At 37.9% G+C, this 20564-nt stretch overlaps 1 protein-coding gene across 1 annotated transcript in view; it reads left to right on the top strand.

Annotated features, from left to right (window-relative positions):
- Positions 1-20564, top strand: part of LOC150098231 (solute carrier family 12 member 2-like) — a 279194-nt gene that overhangs the window by 68833 nt on the left and 189797 nt on the right. Inside the window, exon 6 of the mRNA XM_090406283.1 lies at positions 1055-1194. Within this exon, the coding sequence (XP_090262409.1) occupies positions 1055-1194 (140 nt within the window). The remainder of the gene's footprint in view (positions 1-1054; positions 1195-20564) is intronic.

The following is a 20564-nucleotide window of genomic DNA, read 5'->3' as shown; positions in this document are numbered from 1 at the left end:
TGATAGGCCCACCCTACCACCACCAAGCAAAACTCTCACCAGTGGCCCTACTCAGTGATAGGCCTCCACCCTACCCTGATCAGAGCTGCTCATATCTGACCAAGCGGGCCCTATAAAGGCCACATCAGTAGAAGCCATACCATAGGCAAGCATTGACTATAATGCAGCAATTAAGACTGCGGTATAAGTAAAGGGCCTTCAGTAAAGTGATCCCTCAGATCACTCTAGCCTCAGTGAGTAACCTGAAGGATCATTTTAACTCATTCACTCAAAGATACTCAGCAATGGTTCACCCTATCACAAAGTAGAATAGCTCATCTCTCATGGAAAAAGCACCCACCCAAGCAGCCCCAATAAAGGATCACTTCGATGAACCCTGGTTCCCAGAAAACTCAAGAGAGCAAAAACTCTCATTACTAAAGTAATCTAGTGTCAGAGAGATATATATTTCATAAGTAAACTGTCAGTGTAAGAAAGATCCATACGACTTCATTTCAGGAACACATTATATAGAAATAGTGGATGTTAAAGATCCAACATTATTTCAAAGCCAAATGTATGTAGAAACTCTGAAAATGAATATAATAACTATGAAAATTACAAACCTTTCATAGTTTCTACATACAGTCGACTTTGAAATAATGCTTGATCTTTAATATCCACTATTTCTATATAATTATATGTAAATGTTTCTTGTTCATTTTTAGACATCTTTTGGGGTCTGGTGTGTCAATAGAATTTCAGTAGACATTTTATGCATAAATATGCATATATTTAAAAAATTAGTTCATCACTCCCCCTTCCCAAGAATGCAACTATTTTCTAGTTGTTTGAATTATCCTTTTGACTTTGGACTCTCACTGTAAATAGATTTGAAACAGGTCTTCTCATTTAGTAAGCAAAGTCATTATAACAGGACTCATTTAAAAGGAACCTGTTCTTAAATATATGCTAAAATTTTATTAACAATATTTGGATAAGAATTGAATAAAGTTCAAAACATTAAGTTAAAAAATTAAAACTAAATTAAGATTAAATTAAACTAAATTTGTAGGTGGAACATATTACATGATCTCACGTAGTTTGGGACCAGAGTTTGGTGGTTCCATAGGCTTTATATTTGCAGTAGCAAACGCAGTTGCAGTAGCCATGTATGTAGTTGGCTTTGCTGAAACTCTACGAGATCTCTTGTTGGTAAGTGTCTTATTTATATTATTAATTTTATTAAATCCAATATTGATTTAGTGTATAATGTGAAACTAAATGTGAAGGAATTTATGTATACAGCAACTAGACATCAGAGGTAAAGTAGACTAATTTTTTAACTTTTGTGAGTAGGGCTGGTGTAATAAGAAACAAATAAAAGTGGAAAAAAAGAAACAGAATAATTGAATTTCTTTGAGATATGGACAGAAATTTTCTCTCCCCCTCTTTTACACCACATATAGAATGGCTGTTTGATTTACTTTCATATGTAGTTTAGCATGGCATAAAAATTCTTGAGGTTATGTGACATTAGCTTTACCCTTCCTTCCTCCAAATTCTAAGAAGGATGATTTGGATGGATAGGTATATCAGATATTGAGATAATTGTTAAAACTGCAAATAACAGATATTGGATGGATTGATTGAAACATTATGATTAAGACATAATTTGTCATATGGGTAGGAGATTTTTCATAAAGTAGAGAGAAAAACCCTCCTTATACAGCTTTCATTCCTGGAAGCTGTATAAGGAGGTGTAAGCAAGGGAGGGAGAAGCAAGTTCTTTGCCCAGTGAGTGCTATGTATTGCCTTTCTGTTGTGCATGTGGAAACCGTGAATCGGTTTAAGGCATGGTTTAGTGATCTTTTTGCATGAGAGAGTATGAACTTCTGCAGTGAGTTCTTTGACTTTATGGAGATCAAATGTTAATAACAATAATAAGGGTCAAAGCTATATAACTGAGAGGAGACCTCCACATAGCCTTTAAAGGAATGCAGAGAACCGACCAGGGCTTCTGACCTAATGTCCAATCCTTACCTTCTCGTGGTGCACCCTGTTAGGTATCTACCTGGATACTGAATGAACAAGGATGGGCTGGCAATTTGGGATTTAGTTGCCCAAATTGTATTATTGGCTTAAACCAAAATATCAAATCATAGTACAACATGACAAAATGTCATGCTGGCTGGGGTGTCACCCGGTTAAACAAGGCCCCCCGTTGTTTTCGCTAGGGAACCAGAGCAAACAGCGAAAAGTCAGCTACTGGAACAAATCTGAAAAAACACCCCAACTCAACATCACCAGAGTTAAAGATCGGTACTATCAACATAAGAAGCCTGAATGGCAAAGAAATGGAGCTAGCTGAGGAATTGGATAAGTACCAGATCAACATAATAGGGGTGACTGAAACAAAAAAGGCAAAAACTGGTGAGATTGTTCTGAGCAATAATACAAAATGTTATATTCAGGCAATGACAATCAAGGAAAAGGAGTAGTCATAGTATTCAACACTAAATAGAGGCTAATATTCTTTAATAGCAGGCAGTCTCACGTAGGGATGTGGGCAAATATGAGAATGGGGAACTGGACAGTGAGACTTATTTGTGTCTATGGTTCCCCAGAAGGTTCTACTAAGGTAGAAGTGGAGGAATTTTTTGAGGCTTAAGAGAAAGAAACTGACACAATGAAAAAGGAAAAGGTAGTCCTTATTGAGGATCTAAATAGCAGAGTAGGAAATGATTGGCAGATATACAAAAATATTTTGGAAAATTTGGAGAAAAGTGCAAAGCTAATACAAGCAAATACCTGTTGGATTTCTGCTCAAGACATGGACTGTTATTACTAACACAATGTTCCAACATAAAAATGTGCACAAATTCACATGGAGAGAAGAGCAAGGAATAAGAAAAGTCTCATTGACCATGTTATTGCTGATAGTGATGTTTTCTCCCTGGTGAAGGACACCAGACTGTACAGAGGTTCGAAATTGGAAGTTATCACCATTTAGTCTTGAGCAGGATAAAATGGAATTTCATATTGAAAAGAAGAATATGTAAGAAAGTTTTAAAGCGAATAAAAGTTGCGCAACTCTCAGATGTGAACTGTAGACTAAAATACACAAATATCATTAAAGAAAAAATGAAAAAGTTTGAGAACAGGAACCAAATCTTGGAGATTCAGTGGCAAGCCCTGAAGAAAACACTAATTGATTCAGCCAGAGAGGCATGTGGTGAGGTTGTCTACAAGGATAGAAAAATCAGAACTCCATGGTGGACACAGGAAGTTAAACAGGTAGTGAAGAAAAAGAAGAAAGCATATATGAAAAGTTCCTGGCAAATAAGTCAGCTTATGCTCTTAGAGAATACAGAGACAAATGTAAGAAAGCTAAACACTGTGTAAAATTAGCTAAACAAAAATCATGGGAGGACAACTTTGGCAAAAACATAGAAAATAAATATCAAGGAGTTGGCAAGATATTCTGGAAGTTGTTGAAGCTCAGAAATTGAGAAAAGAGTGCTGTAAAAGGATTAGAGATGATAAAGATCACAAAAACAGGAGAAAAAAATATCCTTGAAGTATGGAGTAATTACTTCAAAAATTGCTAATGTCTTTTCAGGATAAATTTAGACTTTCATAAGAAAATGAACAATATACTGCATTCAGAAAAATTGTGCCTTTAAACCAAGCTTTTTCCAACAATATATGTTTAAAACTCTTCTTCTGTAAAATTCCTGATTGTTAGAAGTAAAGAAACCCATTCGTTTCCATTTTCAGTACTTCCTGGTTATATATCCAGAAGTATTAGGAACAAGAAGGAACTATTTATGGCCTTGGTTGGCATTTCCAGGCCACAGGTTATTGGCATTAGTGAAACATGGCTGACAAAAGATGTATAGTTAGCGGGATTGAATGTGAGCAGTATGGTGTGTTCAGTAGTGACAGGGAGAATAAAATGGGGGAGGAGTGTTATTGATGATAGCTGATGAGCTGCATCCTAACAGAATAGAAGTGGAACTGCAGGATAGAGAAAAGAGCACATTTGAGGCTATTTGGTGTGAGATTGAGACTAGCAGAACAATATGTACAGTTGGGTGCTGCTATAGATCAGGTGATGGAATAGATGGTGGAGTTAGTATGCATAAGTAAATAGAAGAAATGAGTGGAAGGAGGGTAATTATTATGGGAGATTTCAACTTTAATTGGAAGGAGGAGAAGACACATGGGAGGAAGGAATTGGATTTTATGCGGTTATTAAGGGATATCTCTCTGCGACAGCATGTAATGGAAAATTACATGAGGTCAAGCACTCTCTGACCCCATGTGGGATCAGAGAGTGCTTGACCTAGTAACAGCATCTGAGAATAAGGCTGTAACGAATATGACCAGGTTGCCACCAATTGATGAGAGTGATCATAGGGTCTTGACTTGGAGGTGGCTAAAGGTGTGGAATTTACAATTAAAACAGGGTACATGTGGAATTATCGGGCTGGTAAGTATGACAAGCTTAGGCGTTTGATTGGTTCAGTGCCATGGCATGTAAAACTGCAAGGGCTGGATGTTGATAGTTCATAGAAGATGGTGAAGAAGTGTTTGCAGGAGGCAATGGCTGATTGTATACCTAGAGTCCGAATAATAAATCAAGTAGGGGTTAAATGGATGAATAACACCATTAAGCTTGAGCTGCAAAAAAAGAAACAACTGTGGAGGAAATTTAAGAAAAAAGGTGACTGGCAGGTACATGAACGGTATAAAGCGCAGGCCAGAAGGGTAACAAGTGTGGTAAGAAAAGAAAAAAGGATTACAAAAGAACATTGGCCATGCAGGCTAAAGAGAATCCTGAACAGTTTTTTTGATATGTTGCAAGTAAAAGAAAAAATGTATATGACAGAATGATTTTAAAGAATGCCGATGGTAGGGAGGTAACTGAATCAGTTGATATAGTTGAGTTACTGAGTGAGCACTTTGCAAGAATATATTATCCAGGTGGTGACATTGCAGAAATGAATGAACCAATAGATTATACGGAAATCGTGGTGAATGAAGTGGAGGTGAGTAGTCTATTACAAAACCTCAATGTCAATACATCTGTGGGATTGGATGGTATACCAGCTCGTGTCATTCGGCTAAAGAATTGTCAGTGCCCTTGACCATTTTGTTTAATTTGAGTCTCGGGTCTGGGTTAGTCCTGAGGGGGTGGAAAGAGGGGAAAATAGTTCCACTGCATACAGGTGGTTCCAAGACTGCTGTTGTAAATTACCGACTGATCAGCATATCAGGAATCGTTGTCAAGGTCTTGGTGAAAATAGTCAAGAGAAAAATACAGGATTGGATAGATGAAAATGGGATACTGTATGAAGGACAGCATGGTTTTGTGAAGGGCAGATCATGCCTCAAAAACTTGCTCATGTTTTATAACACAGTGACGGCTGAACTGGATAAGGGTAATGGGTTTACAGTGATTCTACTGGACCTTGCTAAGGCCTTTAACAGGATACAATATGGAATTCTAATCAGTAAACTGCAGCATATGGGGATGGATATAGGGTTGGTAAGATGGATAGGAGGGTGGTTGATGGAGAGATACCAGAGAGTGGTTTATTCAGGAGTAGAGTCCAAAAGATGGCCTGTGACTACTGGTGTGCCTCAGGGTTCTGTTCTTGGATAACTACTGTTCAATTTGTTCATTAATGATATAGGAAAGGATCTGAGAGGAAGTGTTTATTTGTTTGCTGATGATGCAAAGTTGGGTAGAGCAATAGTGAGTGCACAGGAGGTCAAAATGGATGATTTGGATAGTTTGGAGGACAGGGCTAAGGAGGATGGATGTCAATTTAATGTGGCAAAGTGTAAGGTTATACATTTTTGGGTGAAAAGAATAGCAGCAGTATATCACATTGATGGAACTGTACTCCAGGAGATTGACGAGGCCAGGGATTTGGGAGTGTTGGTGGATAGGGAGTTGAAGTTTAGGGGGCACATTGCAAAAGTGGCTAAATCAGCTCATCAAATCACTTGGTTGCTGAAAAATACTTTAACAAGCAGAGACAAACAGGTTATTGTTCCTCTGTATTGAGCCTTGATAAGACCCCATCTGGACTTCTGTGCCCAGCTATGGGCACCAGGGTTTCTTCGTGATGGGGAGGAAGTGGAGAGGGTCCAGAGACGAGTGACCAAGATGATAGCAGGTCTGTGGAATGAACCTTATGAGAATAGGTTGAAGATTTGTGGATTGGTCGATAGGCAGAAAAGGGATGATATGATTGAGACATTCAAATTACTAAAAGGTTTTTATAAGATTAATTCGGAAGATATTTTTGAGAATAGGACTGGTGAAGGGAGGACTAGGGGCGATACATGGCAGCTGGGCAAGAGTGTTGTTAGCAAGGGTATTAAAGCTAGGTTTTTTACTTTGAGAGTGGTGAATGAGTGGAATAAGCTGCCAGAGTCTGTTGTGGGTGCCATGACTGTGAATGAGTTTAAGGCAAGGTATGATAGATACTGTGTGAATGTCAAATAGTTGTTCTTGACATGATGTTAGAGCCTCCCTCGATGAGTCTATCGACTCCTTGGAGTTTGCCTGTAATAATAATAATAATATCTCTGTCTATCATTAGGAGAAAAATAATCAGATAGCAAGATGCCTGGGAAATAAAGAGGATCAGATAGAATTTCCTATTTAATGTTGTGGAATTTGTCCCAGGTCACTTGCAGCATGTTTGTTTTTGTTGTCTTGAAGATAAGTAATCAGTGCAAGTTTTTTTTTTTTCAAACAGTGCAATGTGAAGTTTCTGCATTTATATTATTGAGCAAACTTTCCCTTGATCTTTTAGGCAGAGGGCAGAACTTGTAATGCACTATATACCAAATGTATTTCACCTGGCATAAAGCAGTCTTCTATTGATGATTTGTAAACTTGTGTATAGCACAAGATTAGTGGATGAAAACTAATTATGTGATATATAGATAGTTTCCAGTTTGAGATCACATTTTAAGATAATGAGTTTAATAAAATATAATCCTGTAGGTTTCGTGAGTTGTCAGATTTGCATCGGCAGGGGGGTTGTGTGTGTGGGGGGGGGAGGATGTGGAGGTAATTAAGTACACATATTGTGTTATCAGAGCTTCGATTCATACATGTAGATAACCCAGAGTAAAATCGTTAAATTAGTTACTGTACATGTGTTTGAACTATGCTAGTTGCTGTAAGACAGTAAAACTATTCAAACACTGTATGGACAACACTTTGCTTTCATTTTCATTGTTTGGTCAAGAACAGTGGATGACTTAATTCATTTCAAAGCCTATTGAACAGCTTGCATCCCAATATAAAATTCACTCTTGAAATAAAATTCATTCTCACAAAAAAATTACCCTTTATATCCTTGTCAAAATAAATGAAGAAGAAAAAAGATTATTCAGTATACAGAAAATTTATCACAATTAGAAGATTTTTACATACTGCTTCATACCATCATCCGTTACAAAATATAGGCATGATTAAAACATTACAAGATAGAGCATACAAGATGTCCAGCATGTCAATTAATAGGAATGAAGAACTACACTTGATGAGGCATAACTTTGGCTGAGTGGTTATGAACCCAAGATTATTATTATTATTTAACACCTCCAAGGAGTCCAAGACTCATCGAGGGAGGACACCTACTCTACAACCTCTCCATCTCCACCAACCGCAACTACCTTCATCATCTGCACAAACGCCATCTACCACCACCACTAATATTTTCACAAACAGTCACAAACATCCATGCCCACGGCAGGATTTGAACCCGCAGCCTTCTGGCTAGAGAGCGGATACACTAACCACTCGGCCAACCAGGCCGACAAGTTGATCAACAAAATTCTTAATACACCTCCTACAACTCCTGTACTTAAACAAGATTTTAAGGATGTAATCATTCAACCTTACATCAAGAATGTTACAAAATTGCTTCAGGAGAACAATATTAAAGTGGCTTTTCTTACCATTGCATAAAATCTCCAGATTCTTACCAAAACCTCCACATCATCCCATGAAAAATCTGGCATTTGAGATTCATTGCTCTTGTGGCATTTGCTATGGAAAGGCCAAATGGAAAGGTTGGGGAGATCCTCATGTCTGAGACGACAAAAAAAAAGATGGCATAAATCAGGTTTGGCATCCCATATGACTACCACAGGCCATGAAGTAGTTTGGCAACAACAAAAATAGCTTATATTGATCATAATTGTTTTCCAAGTAAGTTCAAGGAGGCCTCTGAAATGTTGTGGATCCCCATACAATGTAACAGAAATCATGGTTAAATCCTACACCAAGTTTGGTCTGTTTTCATTAAAAATCTAACTGCCACAGACCTAGATATAATATGTGTGATGCTACAGAATGCAACAGCAGCAACTAGTATTGTTCCAGCACATATATAGTAATTAACGTTTTTGCTCTGATTATTTATGTGTATGAATTGTGGGGTTCTGATAACATCTCGTATGTGTGATTGATTGTGCCTGGTCTCTTTTCTGTACAACTATTGCTGGTACCCCTGGTGATGTGGGTCTGACAGCTTGCAAAACTTGTAAGATTATGTTTTATTAATGGCAGGCACCTGCCGGTGGGTTGGCCGAGTGGTTAGCGTATCCGCTCTCCAGCCAAAAGGCTGCAGGTTTGAATCCTGCAGTGGGCATGGATGTTTGTGATTGTCTGTGAAAGTGGTGGTAGATGGTGTAGTTGCGGTCAGTTCATGGATTGAGTGGTGGAGACAGAGTTGTAGAGTTAATGCCCTCCATTGATGAGTCTTTGGATTCCCTGGAGGTATCAAATAATAGTAATAATAATAGTGATGAAACAAGCAGTGATGACATCACAGTGGTAAAAAACACTGACCAGGCATGCAGTCAGGAATACATATCCATACTTGAAGTAGAAAAAGCCATCAAAAGCCTGAAATGTGGAAAGGCAACAGGAGTAGATGATATTCAACCAGAAATGCTTAAGTATGGAGGTATAAAAGTCTTACAGTGGCTGCACTGCATAGTTCAGAAGGCCTGGACAGAGGGATGAATTCCCGATGATTGGGGTAGAGCTCCTCTCATAGTACTCATATATAAAAAGTGAGAATTACAGAGGTATTTCATTACTGAGTGTTTCTAGTAAGATATATGCAAGTATACTTGAGAAACAGCTGAGAAGAATTGTGGAACTGAAGCTTAGTGAATAAAAATAACAAGCTGGATTCGGGCCAAATAGAGGCTATCAGGATCAGATTTTCACTTTACGATAGATAGTTGAGAAATCATGGGAATATAACAAAGATCTGTATTTAAGTTTTGTAGATCTGGAAATGGCATATGACAAGGTGCCAAGAGAGAAGCTATTCAAATGCTATGGTTATATGGTGTCAATGGGGCATTACATCAAACAATACTTAGTTTATTAGGGTTGTAAATCAGCAGTTAGAATTGAAGGAAATACAGGAAGATTGTTTAATGTTAAATCTGATGTCAGACAAGGATGTACATTATCTCCTCTGTTATTCATTAGCTACACGGATCACATTATGAAGGAAAGTGGTATTAAACCTGATATCAAAATTGGAGATGTTAATCTCAGCTCTTTGCTTTATGTGGATGATGTTATACTTCTAAATAAATCTGCTGGAAGTCTGCAAGATTCCCTGACTAAATTGAATAACTGTTGTAATAGATATGGTATGAATGTCAGCAATAACAAGACAAAGACAATGAAAATAGGCAGAAGCATTGAAAATGTCAACTGCATTGTGAATGGAGAACCTGTGGAGCAAGTAAAACATTTCAGCTACTTAGGCACGATTTTTAATGAAGATGGTAAATTAAATATGGAAATAGACAACAGCATCAACAAAGCTGGTATGGTAGGAAGTTATCTGAATAAATTTATATGTAATAAGAGAGAAATTAGCCAAAACATTGTATACAAGACAGTGTTCAAACCAGTTTTAACTTATGGATCTGAGAGCTTGGGCAGAAGCAAAACACTTGACCAAAGACTAGAGACTGCAGATATGAGAGTCCTGAGAAAGATTAGGGGCATGAACAGATAGCATCAATGGCAATATTGTATTAAAAATGAGGATATTAGGAAAGAACTGGACAAATGTCAGCATCCAAGAATGTTTTAGCAGAGCTAATCTCAGGTGGTATGGTCACTTAAACAGAATGGGAGAGGAAAGATTAGCAAAACAAGTGTTCTTTGCCAGGTTGTTCAGGAAAAAGACCCAGACAAAAATCAAGATCTTCTTTAACTTGCAAGTATCTTAATTTTGAGTACAGTTTTCATATATGGCATCTGTTCACTCCTTTAACTTGACCTGCAGCTCAAGGTCAAACAAGCCACCAGTGGTGAGCATGTTATGTTGTATGGGCTATAGAAAGGTAAGTTCATTTTATATTTATTGTGGGGGTGATATTGTGTAATTTTTAGATTGAGTGTTACTGTGTGATATTTGTAATTAGTATGCAGTATTTGGTTAAATTTTTTAGATAGTATTATTTTAAATTCTATGTTTCTTGTTAAATGCTCTGGGGCAAAATGGCAGAGAGGAAGTAAATGGCAAATGGCAAAGAAAGTAAATGGCATGGATTTTTTCGAAAACAGTACAGTAGGGTACTGCGAGCATAATATGTATCCATGGGAAGAGGTTGCCGATGTTTATATGTAGAGGTTAAATAACAGAGATGAGTGAGTGTGGATATGCAGTATCTAATGGACTATGAGGTTTGTTTGAATCAGACTCGTGAACATGGTGTAGTAAGTGAAATAGATGATGTAAGTTTTTTCACTTGGCTATGCTACCAATTATATATTTGGTTTAATCCTTTATCCAAGTGTAAGCAAACAAAGTTTGCACCTGAAGTATTTTCAGGACATTGGCAACTCGTGGTAAAGGTAGTATAAGTTCTGATCACTTGCCTTAGTATCCCATTATGCAAAGCACATATCCTTATGGGTATGTATAATGCTATGCATTATGGAAGGGGTCACTACCCAGTCAGTGGGAGCTAGACACCCAGAGATGGTGATACTAAGGTGGAAGTAATGCAGAAGTCATATCACCATATACCAGTTGTCAAAAGGTGTCAACACTGTATTATTAAAATTCTCTGGATTAGAGATAGTTGATGGAAGTTGGTTAAATTTTTTAGGTAGTATTATTTTAAATTCTATGTTTCTTGTTAAATGCTCTGGGACAAAATGGCAGTGAGAGGAAGACCATTGCATGGATTGGTGCAAAAAACAAAGAAAGTAAATGGCATGGATTTTTCAAAAACAGTACAATAGGGTACTGAGAGTGAAATAGATGTTGAGAAGAGTGTGCAACTGTTAAGAAAGTGTGAAAAACTGATGCAAAGAAAAGAGTGCAATTGATGATAAGAAAGCATGTGAGAATGATGGTTTAAAACAGAGTGCAATTAACAATAGGATAACAAGTGGGGCTGATGGCAAGATAGAAAGAGTGAAAGATAGCAGAAGAATAATGCAAAGTTAGTAAAGCATATTCAAATGAAATGAGAATTGTATATATATGTGTGTGTATATATATATGTATATATATGTATATGTATATATATGTATATGTATATATATGTATGTATATATATGTATATGTATGTATATGTATATGTATGTATATGTATGTATATGTATATGTATATGTATATGTATATATATGTATATGTATATATATATGTATGTATGTATGTATATATGTATGTATAGTGAAGAAAACTGAAATGAATGATAGCCATGTGAAAGAAATAACAAATGACTTGTGAATGGTATTTTATAGGAGATTTGATTATTATTGTATGAAGATTCGATTATTAAAGGTGTGGTGAATGAGAGGGTGTACAGTGTTTGCTTTCCTGGAGGTAGAATAAGTAGAGTGATTGAGATATGCAAAAGAGTTGGTATTGGTAGTTGGAAAGAATAACTTAGTGGAAAACAAGGAGAATGTAAGAATAGCTATCAGGAGGTTGTTGAGAAGATTAAAAGATAATATTGTCATAGAAAAGGTAGTTGATGTGGAGAGCAAATATCATGAATAGTATGTTAAAAGAAATGTGTGAAGAGAAAGGAGTGCAGTTTGTGAATGTATGTGGGGTGTTTGAAGGCTAAATGAAACTGTATAAGAGTGATGGACTGCATTTGAATGGTTTTGATGTGAGGCATGTGGAGATTAATGAGTGCAGAGAATGTATCTGAGATAGTAAAAAGCAATGTGGAAGAGCAGAAGAGTAAGGAAGATGGAATTGAAGTACTTATGAATGGAGAAATGTGAAGAAAGGGAAGAGTGCAAGAGAGACTGAAATGGGATGGGAGTCAAGGTGGATAGAGGGACATAGTGTGAGACAGGTCGGTGCTTGAAGAGAAAGTGAATGTGTGAGTAGACTAGAAAGGAATGGAATAGCATGGGATTTTGATGGGGAGGGTGGATTGGCATTTGAAACTGGAGAGGAATCTAGGATGTATAATAAGAGAGAGGAAACCTCAGGTATACTTGAAAAAGTCACATCTAAGAAGTAGTATCAGCAGAATTTGTTATAGATCCAGAAATTAATTATTATTATGATTAGATATTATTATTATTATTAAGAGAGACATCCAGGGAGTCAGGAACTCGTTGAGGGAGTCACATACTACTGCTACACACACACATGATCTGTCATACTTCCCTGTTTTGAGACTCAAATTATACTGCCTGGTTATAGGAATAGCTAGCCAGTTCAGCTGAACTCTTTTAGCATCTGTGCTGATATCCCATCAGTCCCTATTGCTGAATTCCTATTTAATATCTCTAATATCGCCTCTTCATCCAGTGAAGAGATAGCAGTGAGCTCAATGTTACATACACCAGCTTGATAGCTTTTAGCAAAATGGACACTTATTAGTTGAAAACCTCTTCAGCATCTGTCACCCTCACACCATCTGCATTCAGTAGAGTTATTCTTTCGTATTCATTCTTTCTTTTACTTGCAGCATAACAATAGAATTTTTTGGCATCGTCTTTAGCTTGTATAGCCAATTTCTTTTCATATTCAGACTTAGTTTTCCATACAACAATTGCGACTCTTCTGGCTTGCTGCTTGTAATTTTCATAATGGACATCATCCTTATCCATATGGTATTCCTTCCACATCATCCTTTTCTTACAAATCTCTTACTTTATAGGATTACACATTCATTTTATTCCTAACCTATTTATTCTTTGAAATCTCAGGACATATTCTGATATTTCACCATTTAAGTATTCTTTAAATGCTTCCCATGCACTGTTGGTATTCTTCCCATCCAGCAAATACTATTGTGCTGAATACCCAGTGTACGCCTCAGTTGGTCATAATTTCCTGCTTTGTAGTTAGCACGTAACCTTTTCTGAATGGAACATTCATAATCTTGGTCACTTCCCAAATAAGTACTGCACAATCACTGTCATCAACTGGAGGCAGAACAGTTATGTCTTTAACTGAAACACCCTCTGACACTATAATCAAATCTAATACTCTTTGACCTAGAGTTTGAGAAAGTTGTCTTGCAACATCTCGATAAATTCAGTTTCATTGTTTGCATGAGATTTTACTGCTACCCAATCAATGTTTCAATAATTTAAGTCCCCCCCCCCATATGATTACTTTTTTCATACCTATCATCTTTATTTGGTGATGCATTGAGGTGTTGTTACAGGTCTGTAACAACACCTCACTATATATTTGATCTTGTTAGATTCCACCTCACACTAAATGGCTTCAAACTCATTGCCATATGAAAAACTGTTACTTGCATTACAATCATTGTTCTCAACACTAAGTGGGTTCAAGTCATCTGATATCATTAGCAACATATCCTCTCATCTCCTCTCCTATTCTATCTATCCTTCCTAAAAATACTGTACCCTTTACATTTGATACCAATTAGTATGTCTGTCTGATTCTAATAATCGGTCTCATTAATGCCTACAATCTGAGTTTCCAACATGTTGACCAAGGCAACAAACTCTACCCCCTTTGTTTCTGATATGCGTAGCATTCACATATAGTTGTCTGTGACACAGTTAGACAACTTGCAGATCTCAGTTTTTCTCTAGTGTCTTATATACGCAGACATCTTTGCACGTGTTTAATGTGTGCAAACCAGATGGAACACAAAATGGAAATCATTCTCTCCTTGTAATTATTTCCATGATAATGCTCATTCTCATCATTAACACAATTACAGTTACATATCATTGTTGCTGTTACACCCATTAATACAAGAAAGATAGAAATAAAGAGAATGAAATTGTTGCATTGGGTTTGCCACCCAAAATTGTTGGAATGAGTGAGACATGGTTGTATGAGGTTGACATCTCCTGACAGGGATAGAGATGATAGGGTATGATGTTTTTCTTGAAAATAGAAAGGGTAAAATGGAGGGTGGAGTGCTATTGATGATAAAAAAGGAGTTATGTTCATACAAGATAGCAATGAAAGGAGAAAATAATGGCAGTGGTTTTGAGGTAGTATAATGTGAGATAGAGGTGGATAGAATGAAATACTTAGTTGGATGTTGTCACAGTCCTGGTAATGTGAAGGGCAATGACAAAGAAATGTATTTGCAAATTAGCAAAGCAAATTTGCTTATACATTATTATTATTATGGGTGATATTTTAATTATGACAAATATAGATTAGGATGACAAGATAGCATCCAGAAGTAAAGAAAATGAATTTCTTGAAATTTTGAAGGCCAACTGCCTTAGGCAATATGTATGTAATAAGGGATATGTTAGGATCTTTGGTTTGATAATCTCATCAGAGGATATCATTATAAGTGATATGTCAAATCTCTCTCTCCATTTGTTGGTGATGGCCATGAGGTAATTACATGAGTGGTTGGCAGCTATATGAGCTTTCTGTGAGGAAAGGATTTATCTGTAACTACAGAGCTGGTGCTTATGAAAAGTTCTCAAGGAGACAGCTTTCAGCTGTATGATGGAATGAAGAACTGAGTGGAAGGAAGATTAAGAGATTAATGCTTCTTGGGTGCTATTTAAGGACTATCTAGCATCAGCAATATCTAAATGTATTCCATATCAGAAAGTTAAATAAAGATAGGTGTGAAATGGATGAATGAAGAGATTAAGTATACAATCTGTGTGTGGAAGGCATGAAGGTAGCATAAGATGAGTGGTAATAATCAGTTCCATGAGGATTACAAAGAAGAGGCAAGAATGATGACTTGGTTAGTAAGGGTATCAAAAGTGAATTATGAATAGTAATTGTCAAATCAAGCCAAAAAAAAAAAATGATGTTCTTTCACTATGTTGCCAACAGAAGAAAGAATTATTATGGAATGATGATATTGGCTGGTGAAAATGGTAGAAGGATAACCACTGGAGAATTTTGAAATATTAAATGAACAGTTCATAAAGGTATTCGCTCCTTGTAAATGTGATATCATGTGGAGTTGGAGTGCAACGGAGACTGACTCTGAGTGAGTATACGGGGAATTGAGTAAACTTTATGAATAAAGCTGTGAGGCTTGATGATATATCATCACATGTTTTGAGGGAATGTGCGGTGTTGACATCTGCTTTGACAAACACTGCTTGGAAAGTAGTCAGTGGAATAGTATGAGGAACAAACAGCCATGGTGCCCACCTTAATAAGATGTAGGACCCTTCTTCTTTTGCTGCTATGATTGCAACAGTTCTACAGGCAATACTTTCCCCAAGCATATGATAGTGATAAATAGCAATTTTGGATCATTCCTCCTGAGGTCCTGTACTGTTGCAGAGTGCATGTCCCTTGACCTCACCCAATGCTTCAGTTCATCCTACAGATGTTCACTAGGGTTGAGATCAGGGCTCTGTGCAGGTCAGTCAAGTGTGGTGACGTTCATTTCTACAAACCATACAGTTACAGCAGCAGCATATGACACTGTGCATTGTCTTGCTGAAAGAGTCAATGGTCAGTTCTGTAGAAACGCTGCAAAGTAGGGAGCACTGCACTGCATTGTCCAGAATGTTCAGTTACCTCTTGGAGCTCAGTGTTCATGGCACCACAGAAGTCTGAGGCCAAACCAGGAAAAGCAGAACCATACTATTGCACTGCCACCTCTGAATTTAATAGTTGGGGTTTTGCAATCTGGTAAAAGACATTTACTGGGCATCCACACAACCACACCCATTCATCTGCTTGGTAGAAGGTGCAGCATAATTCGGTGCTCATAGCTTCCCAAGAATCCACATCTCACTGTACATGCTCTTTACACCACTGAAGACAATGCTTCATGTTGATTTGGTTAATGTAAGGCTTGCATATTGTGGTCCTACCATGGAAATCCTCGTTGTGAGCCTCAGTTCCAAATGTTTTTGTGCAGATTTGTGTTCCAGTCGATGCCCAAACCTCTGCACCCGAACGTGTTAGCCAACGAATGGTGGTTTTATATATTATCCTTTGTGGCACCCTACGATCATATTTAGTGAATGTGGTGGGTTGTCCATTGTGATAGCACTCGAAGTTGATTCCCTGCACTTTAATCTCATTATGGTATCACTGATTGTTGACCCGGAATGGTCCAATTTGTCAACAATTTGCAGAACAGATAGGAATGACACGTGGCATCCTGCCACAATGCCTCTCTCAAACTCCATCTGTTCCCTTCTTGTTCATGTAGACAGGGTTGCCGCAGACTTGGGAGCATCATATTCCTCCAATTTATACCGACTACAAACATATGACTCATTACATGGTATGATGTACCTTATCTATGGGCTGTCCATTGACTTCATTCCAAGTAGTGAACTTATTTAATATGAGTCTTCAATTGCACCAAGTTCCAAAGGGGAAGGAAGGCAAGATTGTGCTATTTCATAAAGAAGGAAACAAGACTCAAGCTTCAAATTATGGGCCAATCTCTGTGTCAGCTGTTGTGGTTAAAGTGTTGGAGAGGTTAATGAGGATCAACATCTAGAATTGGATTGACAACAGTGGAATTCTCATTAAATGGATAATATGAATTTGCTTAAGGAAGGTCATGTTTTAGCAATCTGTTTAGTTATTACAATAAGGTGACAGGTGCATTGGACAAGGGAGATGGATACACAGTGGTATGCTAGTTTACAAGGGAGATGGTATACACAGTGGTATACTAGTTTACTATCAACTTATCATGTGTCAATATATCAAAAGCCAGAGGCTTTTGATATATTGCCACATGATAAGTTGATAGTAAACTAGAAGAGGGTAATGTTATCTGTGAGAGTCAACATGATTAGTGAAGGGGAGCTCTTGTTTTAGCAATATGCTAGCCTTTTATAATAAAGTTACAAGAGCATTAGATGAGGAAAAGGCATATACTGCCATTTTCTTAGACTTAGCGAAGGCATTTGACAGGGTGCCACATGATAAGCTGATATTTAAGTTGCAGCACATTGGTCTGGATGTCAGATTACTCAACTGAATTCAGGATTAGTTGTCCGATAGGTATCAGAGTGGTGCAGGGTGGGTCAGTTTCAAGGAGGCAGAGGGTTACAAGTGGGGTCCCACAGGGCTCAGTACTGGGACCTATATTGTTTAACCTTTATATCAGTGACATTGTCAGTGGATTGCAAAGGGATATTCAGTTGTTTGCAGATGATGCGAAGCTGGGAAGGATTATTAGTAATAGTGCAGATGTGGTAGCCCTGCAAGAGAATTTGAATAAGCTAGATAGATGGGCAAATGAATGGGGGGTGTTTGTTTAATGCAGCAAAATGTAAGATCTTCAGGTTTTGGAAACATTGATGGGACACTGCATACTCTATGAGAGGAGTTATACTGGAGGAAGTAGGGGAGACAAGAGATCTGGGGTTGATGATTGATAAAAACCTGAAATTTAGGTGACATATTGCAAAGGTGGTGAAGGTAACACAGAGGATTGCTGCAATAATGAGAAGGACACTGACCTGCAGAGATAAAACAGTTATCATTCCATTGTATAAGACCCTGATCAGGCCACACTTGGACTACTGTTCTCAGATTTGGTCCCCAGGATTTGAATGGGATAAATTAACTATGGAAAGGGTACATATCGCAGATAACAAAGATTGTTTCAGGACTGTACCATGTTAGTTATGAGGATTGGCTGAGGGAATGTGGACTGCAGGGTTTGGTGGATAGAAGGAGGATGGGTGATATGATTGAGACTTTTAAACCGTTGAGCGGTGGTTACATGGTTGACACTGGGGAGTTCTTTCACTTGGTTGAACAGCGGGAAGGAGTGATGACAAGAGACCATCCCTGGAAGTTACGAAAGGAAACTATTTGCAATAGGGTGAGGAGTGGTTTCTTTGCATGGAGGGTGGTTGAAACATGGAATGCATTGCCTGATCGAGTAGTGAGAGTGAGAACGTTCAATGAGTTTAAGGAGTGGTATGATAGACTTTGTTTCTTAGGGGGGGGACCTCTCCTTGACGAGTCTTGATAGACTTTGTGTTTCTTAGGAAGGACCTCCCACGATGAGTCTTTTGACTCCATGGAGGCCTGGATAATAATAATAATAATAAAGAACAGATGTGGTTGGATATTAGATTTGGGATTGGCTGTCTTGTAGCTATCAGAGTTTTATATTATTATTATTACAGGCAACTCCAAGGAGTGCTTAGACTCATCGAGGGAGGCCCTAAACATCATGACAAGAACAGCTATTCAACATCAACACAATATCTATCATACTTTGCCTTGAACTCATTCACAGTCATGGCATCCACAACAGACTGGCAGCTTATTCCACTCATTCACCACTCTCCAAGTAAAAAACCTAGTTCTAACACCCTTGCTAACCACACTCTTGTCCAGTTTCCATGGATAGCCCCTAGTCCTCCCACCACCAGTCCTGTTCTGAAAAATATCCTGTGAATTAAGCTTATAGAAACCCTTCAGTAATTTGAATGTCTCAATCATATCACCCCTTTTCCACCCATCAATTAATTTTTGCAACCCACAAATTTTGAACCTATTCTCATAAGGTTCATTCCATAGACCTGCTATCATCTTGATCACTCACCTTTTGATCCTCTCCACCTCCTTCCCCATCAAGAAGAAACCCTGGCCCCCAGATCTGTGCACAGTAGTCGAGATAGGGTTTTATCAAGGCTTGATGCAGAGGAATAATGACTTGCTTGTCTCTGCTCGTCAAAGTATTCTTCAGTTACCAAGTGATTTGATGAGCTGATTTAGCCACTTTTGCAATGTGCCCCCTAAACTAAACTCCCTATCCGCCAACACTCCAAATCTCTGGCCTCGTCAATCTCCTGGAGGACAGTTCCATCAATGTGATATACTGCTGCTAATCTTTTCACCCCAAAATGCATAACCTTACACTTTGCCACATTAAATTGACATCCATTCTCCTTCTCCCAGTCCTCTAATCTATCCAAATCATCCTGCAAAATTTTGACATCATGTGCATTCACTATTGCTCTACCCAACTTTGCATCATCAGCAAACAAATGAACAGTACCTCTCAGATCCTTTCCTATATCGTTAATAAACAAATTAAATAGTAGTGGTCCAAGAACAGAACACTGCCGCACTCCGCTCGTCGCAGGCTGTTTTTTGGACTCTACTCATGAATTAACTACTCTCTGATATCTCTCCATCAACCACCCTCTTATCCATCTCATCAATCCTATATCCATTCTTATATGTTGCAGTTTACTGATTAGAATTCCATATTGTATCCTGTCAAAGGCCTTAGCAAGGTTCAGCAGTATCACTGTAAACCCATTACCCTTATCCAGTTCGGCCATCACTGTGCTATAAAACGTGAGCAAGTTACTGAGGTATGATCTACCCTTCACAAAACCATGTTGTCTCCCATACAATATCCCATTTTCATCTATCCAATCCTGTATTCTTTTCTTGATTAATTTCTCTAAGACCTTGACAACGATTCCTGAAATGCTAATCGATCAGTAATTTACAACAGCACTCTTGGAATCTCCTTTATGCAGTGGAACTATTTTCCCCTCTTTCCACCCCCTTGGGACTAACCCACACCAGAGACTCAAATTAAACAAAATGGTCAAGGGCACTGACAATTCTTTAGCTGCTTCACGTAAAACCCGAGCTGATATTCCATCCAGTCCCATAGATGTATTCACATTATGGTGAATAGTATATCACATTTTGTAATATACTATTTACCTCCATTTCATTCACCTTAATTATAAGCTAATTGGTTCCTTCATTCCTGCAATATCATCACCTGGATGATATACTCTTGCAAAATGCTTGCTCAGTAATTCCACTATATCAACTGATTCAGTTACCCCCTACTTTCGGCATTCCTTAAAATCATTCTGCCGTATACATTTTTCTTTTACTTGCAGCATATCGAAAAAACTTTGGGATTCTCTTTAGCTTGCGTGGCTAATTTCCTTTCATAATCTGCTTTTTCTTCTCTTACCACATTCGTTACCCTTCTGGCCTGTGCTTTATACTGTTTGTGTGCCAGCAGGTCACCTTTCTCCTTAAATTCCCTCCACAGTTGTTTCTTTTTTTGCAGCTCAAGCTTAATG

Source organism: Typopeltis vanoorti, chromosome 16 (genome assembly GCF_054136105.1).
Source record: "Typopeltis vanoorti isolate ZY-2024b chromosome 16, IOZ_Tvanoo_1.0, whole genome shotgun sequence".
Lineage (NCBI taxonomy): Eukaryota > Metazoa > Arthropoda > Arachnida > Uropygi > Thelyphonidae > Typopeltis > Typopeltis vanoorti.
The sequence above is the reverse complement of the archived record's forward strand: the minus strand, read 5'-3'. Positions and strand labels throughout refer to the sequence as shown.